This window comes from Rhipicephalus microplus, chromosome 3, assembly GCF_043290135.1.
Source record: "Rhipicephalus microplus isolate Deutch F79 chromosome 3, USDA_Rmic, whole genome shotgun sequence".
Lineage (NCBI taxonomy): Eukaryota > Metazoa > Arthropoda > Arachnida > Ixodida > Ixodidae > Rhipicephalus > Rhipicephalus microplus.
Window position 1 is genome coordinate 86,530,483 of NC_134702.1, and position 12,738 is coordinate 86,543,220.

General features: G+C 47.0%; 1 protein-coding gene across 1 annotated transcript in view; it reads right to left on the reverse strand.

Moving 5' to 3' along the window:
- LOC142802848 (calcium/calmodulin-dependent protein kinase kinase 1-like) overlaps positions 1–12,738 on the reverse strand; it is a 114,860-nt gene that overhangs the window by 48,404 nt on the left and 53,718 nt on the right. Inside the window, exons 3-5 of the mRNA XM_075887907.1 lie at positions 9,480–9,845; positions 3,873–4,092; positions 2,558–2,746 (exon numbers count right to left, since the gene is read on the reverse strand). Of these exons, the coding sequence (XP_075744022.1) occupies positions 2,558–2,746; positions 3,873–4,092; positions 9,480–9,845 (775 nt within the window). The remainder of the gene's footprint in view (positions 1–2,557; positions 2,747–3,872; positions 4,093–9,479; positions 9,846–12,738) is intronic.

Genomic DNA, 12,738 nt, shown 5'->3' on the forward strand with positions numbered 1-12,738 from the left:
GCAGGGCCTGCAACACAAAGCCGGCGGGAGCAAAGGGGGTTTCGCCCGCACCATTCCCACAGTAGTTTTCGTGAAACCGGCTCCGATCTTTCCTTCTCTCTATTCTACCTATCTCCTTCCTTTCCAACTTTGTAGGCAGCTTCAGTAAAGCAGTCTTTGAACTGTCACCAACGAGTCGAGCTACTCCTTCCGAAGCTCCACTCCTGCGCGCGCGGCTAAGCCAGCCTGCTATTGTTAGCGCACAGCGAAGAATTCGCTTTCCAATTAGAGTCAACCGATGACGATTAGAGCGCAAGTAATGATCTAAAGTGGCATCGACATATTTTTTCTACGTACCTTTACCTAAGGTGACAGAAAATCTTTGTTCTTCAAGATAGCGTCGTCATCTTCACTCGCCTCCTCTTATAATACAATATAGCTACCACGAGGCATCTCTATCACTGCACTGAATTGTCGATCGGACCTTAAAGAGGCCCGCAGCGCGTATGAATGCAAAAGTTGAGCACGAAGACATCTTGTGCTCTGGAAAATACCCTATCACCAATTTATATTCTTCCCTCTCGACTACCAGATACTTGTAAGCCGTGTCATTTGTCAACGCACTCGCAGTACCAGAATTTACCACAATTTCCAGTATGTTGCCTTTCTAAGAGCTACGTACTTTTAATTACTGCTCCAGTCTCCAACCTCTGCAAAGAGAAGTACTCAAGAAACCAACACAGGGCAGTCTTTGTGAGTGTCTTTTCTTACTTATACTTTTGCTACATTAGAAACTCCACCCACCCGCAAGAGCTCGTGTTCTTTTAAGAAAGAATGATAATGACCCAGCAGTGCTTCCTTCTCTGAAACAAGTGTGATATAATTCATCAAAATGGGTTGATACCGATTATTGAAACACTCCATTTCTTTATACCTAGCGACATAGAATGCAGGTCTTTCTTATTTAGGTAACTGTTGTATATATTAGTTAAGATTAAAAGTTCTTGAACTCTGTCTTATTCACGAAAGAACAAACATATAGTGGTGCAACTCCGCTCCTTGAGGCAGCCAGATAGCATCACATTGCTGGAGATCCAAATCATGCTGGCGGCATCTTGCGGCAGAAAAGAGAATTGCCGCCGTTTCGGTTTTCGAGTGAACCGGTCGCACGCGTTGCTCGCATTCTGCCGCTGTCACGGAGTGGTACGTGGAAGGCGTTCGGCCGAGTGCGTCCCGTCATGCTCGGCCGGTATGGTATGGTATGGTATGGAGAACTTTATTGAAGTCCAGAGGATCAGGCCAGGACTGATGCTGGCTGCTCCCACGTCCAGACAGAGAGGCCAAGCCCCTCTGCCGCCACACGGGCCCTATGGACAGCCCTGAGTTGGTCCGCCAGCTCATCACTGTGCAGCATTCACTTCCGCCTCTGTTCACCGTGAGAAGCCGCACCGGCCATTGCCGAGCAGCGTCAGAGCATGTGTTCGAAATTGAGCAAACACCCACACTTACTACAATAAATCGGAACCCCGCTGTCGGGATTAATTTAATTCATGACGACCGGGTTAGGGTACGTCCGCGTCTGTAGAAGTCTTAATGTAACCGCCTGTGGTCTGTTAAGTCTAGAATGTGGCAAGGGGATTCCCTGCGTTCTAAGTAATAATGTTTGGTTATGGCGTTGTACGTTAACAGCTGGTCTCTAAACGGCGGAGCAGGAGATTCAGTCGCCTCAAGGTAGCGTTTCAAATTATTTTTTCGTGGTTGCGGCTTGGCGCCGCATGGTGCCGCCAACTGAAATGCCTCTATTGGAGCATGTTATTTTTTGTATTTCATGTGACGCTGTTCGGGCGCGTGCAGACGCCCGTTCTAAAGGTAGTTTCAGCTCCTAAAGATCTCTTCCTCCGTGGTCTCAGTAAAGCTTTCAGCGTGTTCTCGTTGGACCTTGTGAAAACCCATATCCATCCGGGAGAGACAACCATGAGGCGCACACACGCGCGGTTCAGCCAAGTCTATATCCATCGCAACTGGCAGCATCGCGTAAAGGGACTATAAAAACAACAACAATGAATTGATTTATGTTGACACACTGTGCTCTGAGAACTCCGACGCCATAAGGTTAACTAGCATAAGTTCGTTGTTAGCGCGGAAATTCAAGGCTGAAATTTCAATTTTAAATTTTGCGTCAAAATTTCTGTGCCTGACGTTAGAAATTTGAAACAGTATTTTTGGTATGTTCATCCCACTTGCTGGATGAAATTTTCCTAAACTTCGTGATCTAGATTTGTGGGACCCACCCATGACAAAATGCTTCATAAAATGCATAAAACACAATAAACACATTAAAATGAAGATTATTATAGTAAACAAAGAAATATGTGCGTGCTCATGAACTTTCATGGTGTAATGTTTTAGTGGTTTAATGTCAGCTGAAAATGAGTGTCTTTGCCACTTCAGCAGTCCTCTCACGTGAGCTCAAAATGCTTCTTAGAGAATGTTCTTTATTATCAACGGCATGGCACTTCACGCAGGATGATGCGTTGGAGTGGTTTTAGGACATCGTATTGATGTTTGGGCAGCTCACCTGTCCAATTTCCTCCTTGAGCCTGTACTGGTTGAGCTGCGTGTAGCCCTTGTGGGCTTCGATGGAGACCCTACGTGATTCGCGTATGCTGCGGCCGAGCCGGGGTGAAGATGAAGGCGAGCTGAATGGGGAGTAAGGGAGTGCCGGATACAAAGCCCGCTCTGGACCAGGACCCACCAGGTGGGAGTCCTGCGTACGTGAAGGAGAGAAGAAACAGATGATTGGAATCAACCCGTCTGTGACTCTTGCAAATTTGCGTTCGCGCAGAGCCTTCCTACTCGACGATCACCTCTAGCAATGAGTCATCTTTGACCCCCTCGCTTGTCTTCTTATTTTACTTTATGTAAGTGAATCTCTACAAGGGGGCGCTTCTATTTATCTAGTTACTTCTAGTTTACCTAATAGGTTTAGCTATGGCAACTCTAAATTCTGAAGCGTTCCCTGTGCTAATGTTTTTGAACAGCAAATAACAAGCTTGGTCTATTGCGGCCAAATTCGCTGAAATTCATTTTCGTTAGCGCATTTACCTACTGGAGAGCTAGCTTCTGTAATGATATGTCCCGCATCGCAATTGCCTCATTTATGCTGTTGCGAAAAGTTTTATGTGAGATGTTTTTTGTCAATATGGGTTACTGGGTACTACGACACCATAAATATGGCGTGAAAGACACCGCATGCGTATCTTCCATACTTCTCTTCTCAAACGAGTAATGGTAAATGTGGAAGGCATAATAGAGCTTTATCATCATTTCTTTCTCAAAGAAGAAGAATCTCTCACAGAAAAGAATTGAAACTAGTAAATCCAGGCAAACTAGATGTTTTACACATATAAGGAGGTGTTTTATTTATAGGTAAAACGACTATCACTTGAATTCCCTTTCAAGGACCCGTACTGGCTCCAACAAAGAGCAGTTGAAACAGCTTAGATGAATATGGTTACACAAAACCACTTTTAAAGCAAAACCTCAATGTTGAGTACGTTGTCCTTGCTTTCGTATCTCACGAGAAAAAAAGAAAACACCTTCTTGCGAATGTATCTAGTTCATAGGCATGCTTAATATTTGTACCTAAAGCACCAACGAAGATGTTTTCATTTTGTCTTATTACCGACGCTGCCATCTTTTACACTACAAAACTCTTCTTGCCTCAAATTCACAAGGTTTTCTTGCCAAAGCGTCAGCTATTAGAGACTATTACCATGACAATAACCTCGCCATATGAGCAAATGCAACAGGGCGAAGGCGATGTTGCTATACAAGACGCGCAGAGAAGAAAAGTCAGGAGCATGCTTAATGCTTTTCTCTTATACCCTCACCTGTGACATAGAGTAGGTGATACGCGGCAGTCGGCGCCTTCGCTGGAAGTCTCCGGCTTCCGGCGGGGGGCTTTCGGGGTTCGGCAGACGCTGCGGCGACGGCGACCGCTGCTGCTGCTGCCGCGGCGACGACAACGTGGGCAAAAAGACCTCCGGCGGCACCAGTTCCGGCGCCGTCAGGAACGGGCTCGACACACGCCGGCATGGCGACAGCGACAGCCTACCGCCAGCAAGATGAAGAGCGTTAAGAGTTTACAAAACATATCCGGTATAATGAACGCTTGCTGACACGATGGCCTCGTGTCTTGATGACAGGACTGGACGAAGGTTGAGACTGGGCTGTACGATAGCCCATAACATTGTTAGCTCTCTTGTACTACTGACACGACACTTTCCAGCAGCCGCTTTTCCACGTCAAACGGAAGGCCAGGTCGTTAACTCTCTAGAGCCTTTACAGAATGCACTGTTAAACTGGAGTGCACCTGGAAACCAAATACAATGCGTTTTTAAAAGCTAGTCTCGGTTACTGCTGTACCAAGAGTTGGAAAGGTGGCGGCTTGGGCTAGCTTGTAGGTCATGATAACTGTCATATCCTGTACTCAGGACAAGCACAGAAAGGTACACGAAGACTGACGCTAGCTTCCAACTATGTTTATACTGTGCAGAACACGAAAATATACGGGTGTCAAAAATCACATGGCATAAAATAAGTACGCAAAGAGGGTTAGCAAAAAAATTCAAAACAAGAAAGCACACTTAAAAGGAAACCTGAAGAAATATCGCACAAATACAGAGCAACTAGTGATAGTTTTTTTTTGTTTCCTTTCTTGTTTCCTAAGCTTTGTTTTTACGTAAGCTTTGTTTTCTTTAATTATTCGCTATGCTCAACCTCTTTGCACTGCTAATCTTTTGTCACATAGTTTTTGCCACAATAAGTTTTCAATTCCTGAACAATGAACATAGTTAAAACTTATCCCTCGTCTTCGTATCTTTTTTATCCTTACTTCCGAGGCCTCACGACGCAATTCTAGCTACTCGTCAGGTAATCGCGCCAAATATTGTGAAATTTCCACGGCCACTACCGTCCATGGATCTGTTGATGATGCACGAGCAGACATTCTTAATATTTTTGACGGCACACTAACAGCGATCTTGAATACTTTGCAGCCAGACCTCACAACTCGCCTCCAGCATTCACAGCACAGCCTTACGTCACGATAGCGTAGGCATATCCCTTTCTACACTGGCGAAGGAATCCTATTCACCCAGCTCTTTCTTCAGATCTCGTGGCGACTACGAAGGCCAAAATGCATGACCGTCTCTGCGCAGCTTTTCTGCCACATAAAAAAATATGGGTCCTGGGAAACAATAACAATGGTGGTGCACTGCAGTTAAAAAATTTACGCCATCTCCCGCTAATGAGAACCATGTGTGGATGCGAAGCAGCCGGCTCTAACGCTCACACTGGTGTGGTGGTGGTGGTAAAAAACATTTATTTCAGAAAAAGTCTACTAGAGAGTTCCGACGTGGCCCATCGGCGTGCTAAAGTGGCAAGACCCTATTCCGGGACGCCAGTGGAGCTGGAAGCTGCCCGCGCGCGCTCCACCAAGGAGCGTTGTGCAGCCAAGGTAGAGCAACCGAGCAGGTGCTCCTCCCAAGCCTCTCTAGTTGGGATAGGAAAAGGGGATGAGAAAGGGACGGGATTAACTGGGCACGATGCTACGACGGGATATGTGTCGGCGAGGACATGACAGGTCGAGCAGGTGCCATTGATTTCCGGCAAAAAGTGCCTGGCGACCGCCGGGCATAAAGGTGTTCGTCTGCAGGCGGCGTAGCAGTCGTTCGTCCGCTTTCTCCAAACCGCGTGCGGGGTCCGGGTAGAGGCGGCGCGAAGCCCGGTAATAAGCCAAAATTTTGCGAAAGCGCGTCAGGTTGGTATTGCCTGATTCCGTCTCGGCACAAGGAGGGGCAACGGCCCGGACAGGAGAAGCGCGGGCAGCGGCATTTGCCGCCTCGTTGCCGGGCAGGCCCGAGTGGCCTGGGGTCCAGACTATACGAATGGGATGAGGGTTAAAGTGCCAAGAGGCTGCCTGTAGTAGGCTAGCCGCCAGCGGGGCAATGGAACCCTGAAGGTACTGAGAACAGGCCGAGCGCGAGTCTGTCAGGATGGTGCGTGAAGCAGGGTGAGAGGCGGCCAAAGCTATGGCAACCTCTTCAGCGTGCGTTACTGTGTCTGCTCGAAAGGAGAGGCCATCTACGGGTTTGCCCTCTGTAATCACGGCAGCCGTGAAGTGACCCGAGGGGGAGGGACTCGAGACGTCCACGTAGAAAACACCAGGACGATCGGAGTGTCGCGTATGAAGGGCCGCGGCACGTGCTAGTCTACGGCCAGGATGGAGGTCGGGGTTCATATTACGGGGTAGAGGTTCCACCCATAGCTTTTGACGCTAGAGCTCTGGTACCGGCTCCAGAGGGTCTTGGTCAGATATCGGGTTAAGGCCAAGTCTGTGTAGAAGACGGCGCCCTCAAGGCGTCTGCGACAGTCGATTGATTTGGTTAACGCGATGAGCTTCGCGCATCTCTGCAAAGGTGTTGTGTACCCCCAAAGCCATGAATCGGCTGTTGGAAGTTGCAATAGGTAGGTCCAGAGCGCGTTTGTATACTGAACGAAGAAGAACGTCCAGCTGGTGCTCGTGTCGACGACGCAGGCGAAGGTAAGGCAAGGCGTAGAGGACGCGACTGGTCACAAACGCGTAGGCCAATCGGAGGGACTGAGACCCGCGGAGGCCGCCACGCTTGGTAGACACTCGCCGTATCATGCGGCTCACCTGTTCGCTGGTGCGTCTGAGGCCTGCTATTGTGCCCTTTGGATCCAAGGATGATGTGAGGTGAAAGCCAAGAACCCGAATATTTTGCACTGACGGGACAGGCCCGGACGGAAGAAAAATTTGAGGCGGCGGTAGCGGAGAGACTGAAAGAAGAGCCGATTTAGCTGGAGAGCACTCCAGGCCGCATGAACCTGCGTAGGTGTCCACCAGAAGGGCAGCCTTTTGCAGGCGTTCTTCGATTTGCGCTAAGGAGCCGCTGTTGGTCCAGATTGTGATATCGTCCGCATATAGTGCGTGTTGTATTCCCTCGACCTCGCTTAGAAGAGAAGGGAGGTTCATCATCGCCAGGTTAAAAAGCAGAGGAGACAGGACTGCCCCTTGAGGTGTACCCCGCGTGCCTAATAAGTACGGGCCGTGTTCGATAGAATTAAGGCGAATGAAGGCGGTGCGATGTGATAGAAAGGCGCGAATGTAGTTGAAAGTCTTCTGCCCGCAGTTTGTGGTAGACAGGTTAGTGAGTATAGTGCTGTGTTTGACGTTGTCGAACGCCCCGCGGAGATCGAGAGCGAGCACGGCTTTATCGTTATGGCACATAGTAGTCGGCTCTATGATATCGTGTTGAGGCTGGAGCAGGACGTCCTGCGCCGACAGATGTGGGCGAAAGCCAAACATCGTGTCGGCAAAGGTCCTCCTGGCCTCCAAGTAGGCGGAAAGGCGTTCGCGAACCATGGTTTCCATGAGTTTGCCTGCGCAAGACGTAAGTGAGATGGGTCTCAGTGCCTCAATACTAACGGACTTTGCCGATTTGGGAATGAATGTCACGACCGATGTGGTCCATTCCGTTGGAAGCGGAGAACCGTCCCATATCGAATTTATAAGGTCGAGTAGCGAGAGGTGTGCTTGGTCGGGAAGATTTGCCAGGAGCGATACTGTGATTCCGTCGCGTCCAGGGGCCGTGCCCCGTCGCATGTTCGTGAGTGCAAATCGTAAATCAGAAAATGTGTATGGGGCGTCGAGGTCGGTGTTCGGGGCGCCGGAATACGTATATGCTGGGCCTGCGGGATCAATTGTGCGGCAGATGTAGCGGTCACAAAGTTCTCGCGTGAGTTCATCCGTAGTGCCCTGAAAGGCATGCAGAACACGGTGTAGCTGGCGTTGCGTTTCTCCCCTGGTGGTGGAGGGATCGAGAAGGCTTCTAAAGAGTCGCCACGCACTCTTACAGCTCATCTGCTTTGCAGCCTTCGAACAGGTGTCTGCCCAGTTGTGGTGGCGTTGCGGAAGATAGATACCTGAGGAGGAGCATAGCATGCAGTCTTGAACCGGTGTTTGCTACTGGAACATGCCCATCATTGCTAATACGCAGTGCGAAAGAGAAGACCCTGATTGAACACAGAGACGCGCAGTCCACTTTCAGTTCAAACGCACGCTGTGCATTTTTATTGTTCAACAACGCACAGAAGAAGTCCCCCAGCTGTACTACCTCGGAAGTCAACGTTCAATGTTTATATATACGGGGTGGCCTGTGAACGGTTGTACAGCGTGAGCAGTCACATCCCTAGTTTTTGAATCTTCAATAAACTTTGTGACCACTTTGCGGAAATATTGATCAATAAGCAGGATATTATTATCGGCATCCTGGACTGCCTTGCGTGTATTTTCCCGAATACTGTGAATGATTGATATGTGACGTTTAATTTCGCAAAACCACAATATTGCCACGAGCGAGTGGCAGTAGAGCGACTAAGAGCAATTATGAGCGACACCATAGTGTAGGGCTTCAGAAATGTCGACCACCCATGGAGTTCTTTAACGTGCACCTAAATATGAAAACACGAGCCTGCAGCATTTTTGGCTCCATCAAAAATGCAGCCGCCGCAGCCGGAATTCGATTCCATGACCTGCGGTTCAGCAGCCACTAGACCACCACGGCCGGGCCCGAACACATTGAAGGCCCAGCAACATAACAGTATCTTAAGGCACTACATCTTGTTCTTCATGAACTGCTAAAAACCTTCATGGTCCTGTATATGCATCTAGCGGTAACATTTTTATAGTTCTTTGCATAATGTTCCAAAAGAACACGCTCTGCAAAGCAGAGACCCTGTGCCAGAGTAACTCGGACAACTTGAGCCACTCACCCTTAAAGAGAAATAATAATGATTATGTAAATCATAAAACCGCGAGCAGTCGGCTTGTTCGACCGAGAAGCTTGCAAGCAGACGCTGCCTGCATCGGCGTTGTGAGGCTAGAGGGGAGGGTGCGTAGGAGAAAGTAAAGGGGGAGAGGGGACGCCGCAGGACAAGGGTGACATGCCCTAGGCTTAATATGCTTCTCATCTAAATCTAAGAACTAAACTATGGCGCTTTCCACGCCAAATTACATCATTATGAGGCATATTCCCTGGGTAGAGGGACTACGCGGGATTTTTTTTCTAATGTTTGTCTAAACGTCTAGTACACGAGTTTGCTATCATTCCATCTTCATCCAAAGGCTGTCTTATTGCTTAGGGATCGGACCTGGGTCCTCGAGTTTCACAGTGCTCCACAATAGGCTCGTAGATCAATTGGTGAAGTATCAGACGCGTCATTCGAAGATTGGATTAGGCCCTCACTAACAGAGAGGATGAATTTTCGTTCACTTTCATTCAACCCGACATGTATCCTTACATAGCAGTTCAAGACAGCGACGAATGGTTCCTTGGCTTTATCTGACCGAATTGGATTTGGGCCTTATTCAGTTTCGTGAAACAACAGATCAGTAGAGAGTCTCAAAGTCACACCTTTCAAAGTCCTCGGCTGCCGACAAGGACGAAGCGGCGCCGCTGCTGATTTCGTCTGGCGTCGAAGCGGCCGACGAAGACGAGGTTGTGGAGAAGCGGGGCTGCCTCTGGGCGGGCATGACGGCGGCGGCGACGGTCACCTCTCGCACGGGGTCTTCGCCCGCTCCTTCCCACGGGTATCGGTGCCTGAGCTGCGCGGTGGGTGAGCTTTCTAGGGCAGCGCCGCCTCCGCTGTTGTTCAGGTGGCCCAGGCTCAGTCCCTCGAACAGCTCCTCGCAACAGCGGGGTGGCGAGCCGCTTTTCGCGGCCGCTTGTACCTTGCCACGGAGGGGTTCGTCATCACCGCAATCTTCAACGCACGGAGGCCTGAGATTGCATCAATGGTATTTCGTCTCATGAAAAGACGGATCACTCGGAGAAAAAAAAAAGCATTTAGGCAGAAACGAAACCAGGTTGCTGTCTATGGACGGTTTCCAGGTGACAAGTGTTGTACCCAAGAAAAGGTCCGGTCACCTCAATTACCAGTTTGAAACGTAGAAACTGAAAGCACGTTTTCAAGTTCCTTTTATATGTAAGAAACGTCCCTCTTTAATTCTTCAGATGAAAAAAAACGTGCGTAAAGTTCAAAAGAATTTCTTGTAGATTTATGTAGCTCAAAAGAACATGTATATGAATATATTTTGCCAAGTATGAGAAAAAAAGTGTACAAACTCAGCGGGATAATTATTGAGCTGTTGTAGCCCATCGACGCTATTCTGGCACATAGGTGGGCGAAACCGGACGTCATTAAAGGGCTGTGTTTGTAAACAGGGAAATGATGTGACGGTTACAACGAAACCACAAGAGGGACATGGGATGCAAATGATTTCGTTTGCTGTAACAGCGAATGGCCAAGGTAGGAATAATTCAATGACACCATCAGCCTTAAAACTGCATCATTTGTAAACACTTCATAGCTATTGCATGCATTATTCATCTCTTAGCCAACCCAAGACAACATTTGCCATCTTTCAGGCCATTTACACCATACTAACCGACGCTACCTTGTGTCAACTTGTGCTGGTAGAGAACAGTAAGTACTGTATTATGCATGATATCATCATTCAAAATTTATGAAAGAGTAAAGGTACGAAAGGGGGGGGGGGTAGAAAAAACTAACCAGTCCAAGTGTAAGACCGGAAGCAAAACGAAATATGTTAATAGCCAAGAGGCAATGGCTCAGCTTGCGGGCGCTTTTTAACAAGAAAGCATCACGTCAACAGGATAGGCTTAGTAGAGGCGGTCGCAAGTGCAGGCTAAGCGTAACAACTCTTGGCAGTCCAGGGGGACTGTGAAGCGATCGGAAGCTTTTGGTTCCCAACCCTGTCACTAGTAATGCCGTCGGTGTATTTATTGAAACCTTCTTTCCAGAACGCAAACAAAGTTAACCTGAGTCTCTATTTGCAGCTGAAAAAGGTCACTACTCCCCTTAAAAAAAAAGTTGTTACACAGTCGTGGTAGGCATGCGGAAGAAGGCGTTTGCAATTTTTGTTCTTTATTTACTTAGAAAATAGGTGGTGATTAACGCATACGAAGGAGATAAATGAGGGAAGGCAGGGAGCTGAACCAGACGCGCGTTTGCTTTGCTACCGCACTCTGAGTAAAGCGATGAAGGAATTCATATAATTAAATAACGAATAAACAAAGAAGGGCAAAAAAATAAACGCTTAAGTAGGCCTGAACCAAAACGATATCAAACGACATAGTTAACAAATCTCTCTATCTAGTGATAGTCCTTCAAAGGTGGACCTCGAATAGGGCGTTTTTTTAAAGCTTAAGACGTATCACAAAGAAAAACAGAGGCATGCCCCATATGTATCGCATGGTGTGTGCACGTGTGTAAAAGAGTTACGCATGCAGCGAAACAGACTACAGTAACTTTTTTGTGACAACACGGTTGTTGCTTTAGTATAAACGCGAAAACAGTAACAGAACAAGCCATTTTATTCTTTCATAACTATACAATTTAGGCCCCCCGGTTATCAAGCATAATGGATACGCACCTGACAGCTTAGGAGGATCGTGGAAAATATCAAAGCGATGTTTTACACTTCAAACAACTATCGGTAGTATTGTGGGGTAAAAGTTTCTTGGTCACATAGTTGTTTCTATTTCACAGCAGGTAATATAAATAACTACGGAGAATATAAATGTACACTATAAATTGAATGGTTCATTCACGCAACGCTGCCAGTAATGTACACAAACGGGGCACAAACAATATCAATAAAAGAGATGCTCCTGACACGTTAACTTTGCAGCTTTTATTATTAGATCTAAAAACTGGCCCTTCGTTTCGAGATACCTTCGTTCTCGTCTCAGGGGGTGACTGTCTGGCCGGCTCCAACAGACACTAAGAAAAGTCGCTATCTTCAAAGCCGGCCTGAAAGTCATCCTCCAAGGACGAGACCGAATGGGCTAAGAAACACAGGGCCAGTTTTCAGCTTTATTAGTTTTTAAGTCCTCTTCCCTAGGCAATATTTGATTAGTATAAAAAGGAAAGAAGAAACAATTCTACTTCTACAGACTTGGTAATTATCACCTTTGGAATATTAACCCTGGAAAAAAATTAAGATTTGTTAAATGACTTAAAGATTTCCATGAAAGAGGAGCTACAAAGTTTTGTTATCGTTAAATAAGCTCACCGCTTCAAAGAGGCAGGTTTAACACTGCGGCAACTGCCACGCCGCCTGTCCAAATGCATCTGAAGTGTAAAAACGTTTTGATCAGACGTATTGACGTGAACTGAGTCAAGTTAGCTTTACTTTGGAGAAATTCCAGCTATAAGAAGTTTCAAAAGACCTGAAATGTATAAATGTTATGAAAAATTCCTAAATGTACAGAATCAACGTGTTCGTAGATTCGTATATATCAGCCGAAAATAGAAATCAGGGTTCTGTAAGCTGAATTTTGGGCAACATATAAAGCGGAGCAACATTTAATTTTGAAATCCCAGCTCACCTCAGTTTTTCGCAGTAGGTGAACTTCCCCGATATTGCGTTCATACATTGGCGCCTTACATTGCAGTGGCATATTTTTGTTAGTTTTACACACTCTCACTTCATTGTTATCTACATATAAATAAATACATAACTTTTCATTCCTGGGTTACAACGTGCTTAATTTGGTTGCTTGTATTCGTCAAATTTAACAATATTCAAGACTAAATGGGACGCTTCATATAGAAAATTCACTATATTGATTCTTGAAAACAGACTTT